This window comes from Trichechus manatus, unplaced genomic scaffold (assembly GCF_000243295.1).
Source record: "Trichechus manatus latirostris isolate Lorelei unplaced genomic scaffold, TriManLat1.0 scaffold00075, whole genome shotgun sequence".
Taxonomy (NCBI): Eukaryota; Metazoa; Chordata; class Mammalia; order Sirenia; family Trichechidae; genus Trichechus; species Trichechus manatus.
The window spans coordinates 13,000,207-13,011,442 of NW_004444011.1; the positions used below are offsets into that span (position 1 = coordinate 13,000,207).

Consider the following 11,236-nt stretch of genomic DNA (forward strand, 5'->3'; position numbering starts at 1 on the left):
CCAAATTCAGGGCATCAGCTCCAGGGGAATGCTTTCTGTCTGTGTCAGCTCTGGAGGAAGGTCTTTCTCATCAATCTTCCCCTGGACTAGGAGTTTCTCCACACAGGAACCCCAGGTCCAAAGGATGCAATGTGCTCCTGGCACTGCTTTCTTGGTGGTATGAGGTCCCCATGGTAAAGTCTTTTGATGAGCATAAGTGTTTGATTTTTAGGAGCTCTCAGTTATCTAGTTTCTCTTCTGGTGTTGGTGCATTGTTAGTAATGTTTTGGATTCTGTTTATGCCATGTATTAGGGCTCCTAGTGTTGTATCTATTTTTTCTTCCATGATCTTTATTATTTTAAATGATATATTAAGGTCTTTGATCCAATTGAATTAGTTTTTGTGCATGGTGTGAGGTATGGGTCTTGTTTCAGTTTTTTGCAGATGGATATCCAGTTATACCAGCACCATTTGTTAAAGAGACTGTCTTTTCCCCATTTAATGGACTTTGGGCCTTTGTCAAATATCAGCTGCTCATAGGTGGATGAATTTACATCTGGATTCTCAATTATTTTTCCATTGGTCTGTTGTACCAGTACCAGGTTGTTTTGGCTACTGTGGCAGTGTAATAACCCCCTTTGCTGTCAAGTTGATTCCTACTCATAGTGACCCTGTAGGACAGAGTAGAACTGCCCCATAGGGTTTCCAAGGAGTGCCTGGTGGACTTGAACTGCCAACTGTTTGGTTAGCAGCCAAACTCTTAACTGCTAGGCCACCGGGGTTTCCGGTGGTATAATAGGTTCTAAAATCAGGTAGTGTGAGGCCTTCCACTTTGTTCTTCTTCTTGAGTAATGCTTTACTTATCCAGGGCCTCTTCCCTTTCCATATGAAGCTGGTGATTTGTGTCTCCATCTCATTAAAAAAATGCCATTGGAATTTGGATCAGGATTGCATTGTATCTATAGATTGCTTTGTGTAGAATTGACATTTTCACAATGTTGAGTCTTCCTATCCATGAGCAAGGTGTGTTTTTCCCCTTAAGTAAGTCTCCTTCGGTTTCTTGCAGTAGTGTCTTGTAGTTTTCTTTGTAAAGGTCTTTTATGTCTCTGATAAGATTTATTCGTAAGTATTTTATCTTCTTGGGGATTGTTGTAAATGGTATTGATTTGGTGATTTCCTTTTCAAAGTTCTCTTTGTTGGTGTAGAGGAATCCAACTGATTTTTGTATGTTTGTCTTGTATCCTGATACTTTGCTGAAATCTATTAGTTCCAGTAGTGTTCTTGTGGATTCTTTGGGGTTTTCTGTGTATAAGATCATATCATCTGCAAATAGAGATACTGTTGCTTCTCACTTACCAATTTGGATGCCCTTTATTTCTTTCTCTAGCCTAATCGCTCTGGCTAGGACCTCTAGCACAAGGTTGAATAAGAATGGTGATAATGGGCATCCTTGTCTGTTCCTGTTGTCAAGGAGAATACTTTCAGACTCTCTCCATTTAGGGTGATGTTGGCTGTTGGCTTTATATAAATGCCCTTTATTATGTTGAGGGATTTCCCTTCTTTTGCTATTTTCCTGAGAGTTTTTATCATGAATGGTTTTAGACTTTGTCAGATAACTTTTCTGCATCAATTGATAAGATCATGTGGTGCTTGTCTTTTGTTTTATTTATGTGATGAATTACATTGATTGTTTTCCTTATGTTGATCCATTCCTGCATACCTGATATGAATCCCACTTGGTCATGGTGAATTATTTTTTGATATGTTGTTGAATTCTATTGGCTGAAATTTTGTTGAGAATTTTTGCATCTATGTTCATGAGGGATATTGGTCTATAATTTTCTTTCTTTGTGGTGTCTTTACCTGCTTTTGGTATCAGGGTTATGCTGGCTTTGTAGAATGAGTTTGGGAGTATTCCATCCTTTTCTATGCTCTGAAATACCTTTAGTAATAGTGGTGCTAACTCTTCTCTGAAAGTTTGGTAGAATTCTCCAGTAAAGCCGTCAGGGCCAGGGCTTTCTTTTGTTGTTGTTGGGAGTTTTTTAATTACCTTTTCAATGTCTTCTTTTGTTGTTCTACCTCTGTTTGTGTTAGATTAGGTAGGTAGTGAGTTTCTAGAAATATGTCCTTTTCCTGGAGGTTTTCAAATTTGTTAAAGTACAATTTTTCTTAGTATTCTGTTATGATTCTTTTAATTTCAGTTGGGTCTGTTGTGATATCACCCATCTCATTTTTTATTCAGGTTATTTGTTTCCTGTTCTGTTTTTTTGGTCAGTTTGGCCAGTGGTTTCTCGATTTTGTTGATCTTTTCAAAGAACCAGCTTTTGGTCTTGTTAACTCTTTCAATTGTTTTTCTATTCTCTATTTCATTTAATTCTGCTCTAATTCTTATTATTTCCTTTCTTCTGTTGCCTGAAGGCTTCTTTTGCTGCACTGTTTCTACTTGTTCAAGTTGTAAGGTTAATGTTTTGATTTTGTTCCTTTCTTCTATTTGGATGTGTGCATTTATTGCTATAAAATGACCTCTTGGCACTGCTTTTGCTGTGTCCCAAAGGTTCCGGTAGAATGTGTTTTCATTCTAATTTGAGAATTTCTTTATTCCATCCTCAATGTCTTCTATAACCCAGTAGTTTTTGAGCAACGTGTTGTTCAGTTTCCATGTGTTTGATTTTTTTTTCTTGTTTTCTCTGTTATTAATTTCTACTTTTATGGCTTTAGGTCAGAAAAGATGCTTTGCAATAATTCAATGCTTGGATTCTGTTAAGGCTTGCTTTATGGCCTAATATGTTGTCTATTCTGGAGAATGTTCTATGTGCATTGGAAAAGAAAGTAAACTTGGCTGCTGTTGCATGGAATGTTCGGTATGCATCTATGAGATCAAGTTGGTTGATTATGGCATTTAGATCTTCTGTGTCTTTACTGAGCTTCTTTCTGGATGTTCTGTCTTTCAGTGAAAGCGGTGTGTTGAAGTCTCCTACTATTATCTTGGAGATGTCTATATCACTTTTCAATGCTGTTAGAGTTTGTTTTATGTATTTTGGAGCCCTGTTGTTAGATGTGTAAATATTTATTATGGTTATGTCCCCCTGGTGTATTGACCCTTTAATTATTATATAGCGTCCTTCCTTATCCTTTGTGGTAGATTTTACTTTAAAGTCTATTTTGTCAGAGATTAATATTGTCACTCCTGCTCTTTTTTGGTTGTTGTTTTCTTAATATATTTTTTTCCATCCTTTCAGTTTTACTTTGTTTGTGTCTTCGAGTTTGAGATGTGTCTCTTCTAGACAGCATATAGACGGATCATTTTTTTTATCCATTCTGCCACTCTCTGTCTCTTTATTGGTGCGTTTAGTCCATTTACATTCAGTGTAATTATTGATAGGTATGAGTTTAGTGCTGTCATTTTGATTTTTTTGTGTATGTGTTGTTCACAGTTTCTTTGTTCCACTTAATTTTATGTGCTGAGTTGTTTTTCTTTATGTATTTTCATCTTTTTCATTGTTGTTGATTTTGTATTTGCTGAGTCTTTATATTTTTCTTGTTTTTTATTTTGACTTGTATGACTATTAGTTTCCTTTGTGGTTACCTTAATATTTACCCCTATTTTTCTAAGTTTATACCAGTCTTTTTTTTTTTAATCACCTTGACTTCCTCTCCATATGAAAAATCTATGTCTACGTTTTTAAGTCCCTCTTTTTTGTTTTAATGTTGTCATCTTTTACATATTGATGTCTCTGTTTCCCTGTTTTCACTGTTTTTGCTTTGATTTATTTGTGACTTCCCTATCTGGGTTGATATCTGGTTGTTCTGCCTGTGTTCTAGTCTTGGGTTGTTATCTGATATTATCGATTTTCTAACTGGAGGTCTCCCTTTAGTATTTCTTGTAATTTTGGTATGATTTTTACAAATTCCCTAAATTTCTGTTTATCTGGAAATGCCCTAATTTCACCATCATATTTGAGAGACTATTTTGCTGGATATATAATTCTTGGGTGGCAATTTTTTTCCTTCAAGGCTTTATGTATGTCATCTCATTGCGAAGCTAGGTTTTTAAAGCACTTATTTAGCACCTACATGTTTCAAACTGTTTATATAATCATCCTATGAGATAAATATTATAGCCTATCATGTCACAGTTGCAGAATGTAAGACAACTTGAATAGGCCACATTCTTATAGCTTGAAAGTGTCTAGAAATGGGATTTGAACACTAGCCTTTATTATTACAAATTCTGTAATTTTTCTACTTTTCCATTCCAAAGAAAGGTAATCTAATGGAATGTGGAAATTATCAAGCAGTATCATTAATATCACACACAAGTACAATTTTGCTGAAGATAATTCAAAATTATTGCAGCAGTACATGGACAGGGAACTGCCAGAAATTCAAGCCCGATTCAGAGGAAGATGTAGAACGAAGGGTATCGCTGCTGATATCAGATGGATCTTGGTTGAAAGCAGAGAATACCAGAAAGATGTTTATCTGTATTTTATTGACTATGCAGATGCATTCGACTGTGTGGATCCTGCAATATGCAGATGACACAGCTCTGCTTGCTGAAAGTAAAGAGGACTTGAAGCAATTACTGATGAAGATCAAATACTATACAGCCTTGAGTATGGATTATATCCCAACAAAAAGAAAACAAAAATCCTTAAAGCTTGACCAATAAACAACATCATGATAAACAGAGAAAATATTGGAGTTGTCAAGGATTTCATTTTACCTGGATCTACAATCAGTGCGCATGGAAGCAGCAGTCAAGAAATCAAACGACATACTGCATTGGGAAAATCTGCTGCCAACGACCTCTTTAAAAGGCAAAGATGTCATTTAGAGGACTAAGGTGCACCTGACCCAAGCCATGGTATTTTCAGTCACCTCGTATGCATGGGAAAACTGGACAATGAATAAGGAAAATTGAAGAAGATTTGATGCATTTGAATTACGGTGTTGGTGAAGAATATTGAATATACCATGGACTGCCAAAAAAACAAACAAATCTGTCTTGGAAGAAGTACAGCCAGAGTGCTCCTTGGGAGTGAGGATAGCAAGACTTTGTCTCATGTACTTTGGACAAATTATCAGGAGCGACTAATTCCTAGAGGAGAACATCATGCTTGGTAAAGTAGAGGGTCCATGAAAAAGAAGAAGATCCTCAACAAAATGGACACAGTGGCCGCAACAATCAGCTAAAACATAGCAATGATTATGAGGATGGCGCAGGACTTGGCAATGTTTCATTCTATTGAACATAGGGTCACTATGAGTTGGAATCGACTGGATGGCACCTAACAACAACAGAATTAACTACACATACCTTTGCATGGCATTTAAGTTCATTTTGTCCCATTTCATCCTGTAAAATTAGCCCATCATACTGCTCTAGTTAGAGCTCTTAATGGTTTTCTAGAGGTACACAATATTCTAAGGAAATTCAGCCTCTTATGAGTTTCTAAATATGCTCTACCCATTTCTGCATATGTGCCTTTGCTAGCATGCGTTCTCAGCCCGCCATCTCTTTTTCTTAAACAGCTACTGTTTACATTTCTACATCAAGAAATCTCTCCATCAAGCTATTACTGAGTCCCACAATTAGATGTGGTATCTCTGCTTTTGAATTTTTATACCAATTCTTAGTTCTAATGGCACTTACAATATTTTGCCTTATAATGGTCTCTATATTCTTGCCCAATTTTTGCCATTAGAAAGAAAACTCCTAAAGGCAGTGTATTGTCTTTGTATCTCTTGAATAGGCATTTTCAGTGAAAGAAATTTTTTGAGTTTATAAGCATTTTAAGCAAAAGAAATTTTCTGAGGTAGCTAAAGGATATTGTGATCAATGTTACAGTTTTTAAAAAAGTGAACAGGTTAACCACCTACCAGTGATTCAGGATAATCCCAAAATTTATTCTATAAATTTAATTCCCCTAAGCTTTTTTTTTTTTTTTTCCTCTCCCCCCCGCCAACCCCACCCCAATTCAGAACTTTCCAGCTGGAAGACTCTCAGGACTGTAGCAGAGATTTCGTGGAGATCCGGGAAGGAAACGCCACGGGCCACTTGGTGGGACGATACTGTGGCCACATCCTCCCCCTCAATTATTCGTCCATTGTTGGGCATATCCTGTGGGTCAGATTTGTCTCAGATGGCTCGGGCAGTGGCATTGGCTTCCAGGCCACATTTGTTAACAGTAAGTTGGTTCTCTTAGTGATAGCCTCCAGATTGTGTCTTACAAATGAGAAATGATAACAAATTTTTCATCAATGCACTAAGCATGAGCTGTCCTTCAAATGTTTCTCCTACATGTATTGTTTGTGTAGAATTACTTTTTTATAAAATATATCACAAAAATTAAATTATATATGAATGGCTCATTAAGAACAAGGAAGAGCATTCTCTATGGTTCTCTTTTTAAGCTCTAGTTTCTACCTCAGGTTGAATTAATTTTTTTTAATGATGTTTTGTTAAAGAGTCTTCTAGTACCTTGTAATTTAGGATTCGGTGTTTTTATATCAAATTTGTCCCATTTAATCCTATAGATTTATATTATTTATTCTTCAAATTAAAGATATTTAATATAATTATAAGATTGATTTACAGGTTCATATATCTTAACAATAGGTATTCTTCTAATAGCATAAAATGCTAAATTGTTTTATTTCTTATTCAATGTTTTCTATAATTAGCTATTCTATAGGTGATGCTAAACTGCCAGTTTTTCTTATCTAACAGAATTTTTAAAAAACATTCTTCACTCGTAAAACAAGGTAAACTAGGGAAACCAAAATCAGAGAATGGAGCGTTTTGGAAACTGTTTCACAGGAAAGGCATCACCTTTTTTCACACCATGCAAACTTCTGAGGATATAGAATTCCATTCACAAAATCACCCTTCTCCAAGGAACTAATAGATAGCACAGAAGCCAAAAAGGAAGCAGTGTTTCTTTCAGTGTTCAGGAAAGAAATCACAGTCAATTAAAAGTCCATCCTTTTCAGCATCCCTTGGCTTTTCTTTCTTTCATTTGATTAAAGAGCTACTCTAAGTAGGTCTGATTTACTACTCTGTTTTCTCTCCTAGTATTTGGCAATGACAATATTGTGGGAACTCATGGGAAAATTGCCTCTCCCTTATGGCCTGGAAATTACCCCCATAATTCCAATTACCAGTGGATAGTAAATGTGAATGCCTCTCAAGTTATCCATGGTAGAATCTTGGAGATGAACATCGAAGCAACACATAACTGCTATTATGACAAATTAAGGGTGAGTTTCCATATGCAATCAATGCTTGTAAATTTTGGTGAATTGCTGTTGGCAAAAATAAATCTAAGTTAATATCTACTCAAGTATTTACAAATCATGCAGAATGGTTTGGGCTAAATCATGATTACCCACTCTAGCTTGCATAAATAAATCTAATTCTGGATGTATATATATTATCTTCTACTTTATTTATTACCCTCTATCTTATTTATTAAGATTTTTTAGCACTATTGTACTTTATCTGTTAGGCTTTGTCTAAACATGAATATATATCTTAAAACCAAAAACCCATTGTTGTCAAGCCAATTCTGACTCATAGCGACCCTATAGGACAGAGTAGAATTGCCCCATAAGGTTTCCAAGGCTGAAAAACTTTTTTTTTAATTTTTTTTATTGTACTTTAAATGAAGGTTAACAGAAAAAATAGTTTCTCATTAAACAGTAAGTACACATATTGTTTTATGACATTGGTTAACAACCCCACAACATGTCAACATCTCCCTTCTTGACCTTGGAAGACCTTTTTATTTTATTTTTTTTTAGGGTAAAGATACACCATTTCAAAAATTTCTACATGTACAATTCAGTGACATCAATTACATTCTTCCAGTTATGCTGCCGTTGTCACTATCCTTTTCCAAATTATTTCATCTCCATTATCTTCAACTCACTGTCCCCTAGGCTTCCCATTAAACCTTTTGAGTTGCTGTTGTCAATCTGATCTCACGTAGATAATTCTTTTTTTTTTTTTTGTACTTTAGATGAACGTTTACAGAACAAATAGTTTCTCGTTAAACAGCTGGTAAACATATTGCCTTATGACTATGGTTAACAACCCCACAACATGTCAACACTAACCCTTCTCAAACTTGGGTTTCCTATCACCAGCTTTCCTGTTCCCTCCTGCCTTCTAGTCCTTGTCCCTGGACTTCTGTGCCACATTAGTCCCGTTTTGTTTTATGGGGCTGTCCAATCCCTGGATGAACAGTGAACCGTGGAAGTGACTTCACCACTGAGTTAAAAGGGTGTCCGGAGGCCATACTCTAGGGGTTTCTCCAGTCTCTCTCAGGCCAGTAAATCTGGTCTTTTTTTGTGAGTTGGAATTTTGTTCTATTTAGTATTTGGTACTTCTATTACTAAATAGACAATAGACAAGTGATAACTTTGGTGAAGGGTAAGAGAGTACACAATACTGGGGAAGCCAGGACAACTTGTACAAACAAAGTTCATGGAAGCTCCATAGACACATCCAAACTCCCTGAGGGACTGAATTGCTGGGAGGAGGGCTGTTCGGACCATGTCTCAGGGAACATCTAGCTCAATTGCCATAACACAGTTTATAAAGACAATGTTCTACATTCTACCTTGGTGAGTAGCATCTGGGGTCTTAAAATCCTGTGAGCAGCCATCTAAGATACTCTACTGGTCTCACCCCTTTGGGAGCAAGGGAGACTGAAGAGAACAGGATACAAGGAAAAGATTAGTCCAAAGGACTAATGGACCACAGCTACCACGGCCTCCACCAGACTGAGTCCAGTACAGCTAGATGGTGCCTGGCTACCACCACTGACTGCTCTGGCTACCACCACTGACTGCTCTGACCACAACAAAGGGTCATGAACAGAGTTGGAGAAGAATGTGGAACAAAATTCTAACACAAAAAAAAGACCAGATTTACTGGCCTGCCAGAAACTGGAGAAACCCCGAGAGTATGACCCCTGGACACCCTTTTATCTCAGTGGTGAAGTCACTCCCGAGGTTCACCATTCAGCCGGGGACTAAGGAGGCACAGAAGTCCAGGGACAAGAGCCTAGAAGGCAGGAGTGGACAGGAAAGCTGGTGACAGGGAACGCAACATTTAGAAACGACAGTGCTGACATGTCGTGGGGTTGTTAACCATTGTCATAGGGCAATATGTGTACCGTTTAACGAGATACTATTATGTTCTGTAAACATTCACTTAAAGTAGAAAAAAAAAAGAGGCATTATCTATGTGAGATCAAATTGACAACAGCAACTGAAAAGGTTTGATGGGAAGCCTAGGGAACCATGAGCTGAAGATAATGGAGATGGAATAATTTGGAAAAGGATAGTGAGAATAGCAGCACATAATCGATGTCACTGAATTGTACACGTAGAAATTTTTGAAATGGTGTATCTTTGGCTATGTATATTTTCACCAAAAAAGAAAAAAGCTCTTCCAAGGTCGAGAAGGGAGAGTGTTGACATGTTGTGGGGTTGTTCACCAATGTCATAAAACAATATGTGTACTGACTGTGTAATGAGAAACTGTTCTGTAAACCTTCACCTAAAGTACAATAAAAAAATTTTTAAAAAAGAATTTTGTTCTACATCCTTCTCCAACTCTGTCAAGGACCCTCTGTTGTGATCCCAGTCAGAGCAGTCAGTGGTGGTAGCTGGGCACCATCTAGCTGTACTGGACTCAGTCTGGTGGAAGCCTTGGTAGCTGTGGTCCATTAGTCCCTTGGACTAATCTTTTCCTTGTAACCTGCTCTCTTCATTCTCCCTTGCCCCCAAAGGGGTGAGACCAGTGGAGTATTTTAGATGGCTGCTCACAGGCTTTTAAGACCCCCAGTTGCTACTCACCAAGGTAGAATGTAGAACATTGTCTTTATGAACTGTGTTATGGCAATTGAGCTAGATGTTCCCCGAGACCATGGTGCTCATAGCCCTCCACCCAGCAATTCAGTCCCTCAGGGAGTTTGGATGTGTCTATGGAGCTTCCATGAACTTTCCTTGTACAAGTTGCCCTGGCTTCCCCAGTATTATGTACTGTCTTACCCTTCACCAAAGTTACCACTTATCTATTGTCTATTTAGTTCCCTTCCCTCCCATCCCTCATAACCAAAAAAGATTTTTTATTTTTATTGTACTTCAGGTGAAGGCTTACAGAACAAATGGTTTCTCATGAAACAGTAGTACACGTATTGTTTTATGACATTGGTTAAAAGATTGTTTCTTTTTGTGTGTAAATTTTTACATGAGTTTTTACAGTACAGGTCTCATACAATATTTGTCCTTTTATGATTGACTTATTTCACTCAGCATAATGTCCTCCAGTTTCATCCATGTTATGAGATGCTTCACAGATTCATCATTATTCTTTATCATTGCATAATACTCCATTGTGTGTATGTACCATAGTTTGTTTATCCATTCGTCTGTTGATGGGCATCTAGGTTGTTTCCATCTTTTTGCTATTGTGAACAATGCTGCAATGAACATGTGTATGCATATGTCTGTTCGTGTGATGGCTCTTATTTCTCTAAGATATATTCCTAGGAGTGGGATTGCTGGATTGTGTGGTATTTCTATTTCTAGCTTTCTAAGGAAGCACCATATCATTTTCCAAAATGGTTGTATCATTTTGCATTCCTACCAGCAGGGAGTAAGAGTTCTGATCCCCCCGCAGCCTCTCCAACATTTGTTAAGTGTTTTTGATTCGTGCCAGTAATGCCGGGGTGAGATGGTATCTCATTGTGGTTTCAGTTTGCATTTCTCTAATGGCTAGTTATCGCAAGCATTTCCTCATATGTCTGTCAGCCACTTGAATGTCTTCTTTGGTGAAGTGTCTGTTCATTTTCTTTGCCCATTTTTTAATTGGATTATTTGCCTTTTTGTTGTTGAGGTGTTGGATTTTCTTGTAGATTTTAGAGATTAGACCTTTATTTGAATTGTAATGTCCAAAAAACTTTTCCCAGTCTGTAGGTTCTCTTTTTACTCTTTTGGTGAAGTCTTTTGAGGAGTATAAGTATTTAATTTTTAGAAGATCCCAGTTATCTAGCTTATCTGCTGGAGTTTGTGTGTTGTTGGTTATGGTTTGTATCCTGTTAATGGCATGCATTAGGGCCTCTAGCATAGATCCTATTTTTTCTTCTGTGATCTTTGTAGTCTTTGGCTTTATATTTAGTCCTTTGATCCATTTTGAATTAGTTTTTGTGTATGGTGTGAGGTATGGTTCCTGTTTCATTT

The 11,236-nt window shown here is 37.1% G+C and overlaps 1 protein-coding gene across 1 annotated transcript in view; it reads left to right on the forward strand.

The window, feature by feature from the left end:
• Nucleotides 1–11,236, forward strand: part of CUBN (cubilin) — a 396,867-nt gene that overhangs the window by 263,032 nt on the left and 122,599 nt on the right. Inside the window, 2 exon segments of the mRNA XM_004391280.1 lie at nt 5,966–6,171; nt 7,059–7,243. Of these exon segments, the coding sequence (XP_004391337.1) occupies nt 5,966–6,171; nt 7,059–7,243 (391 nt within the window).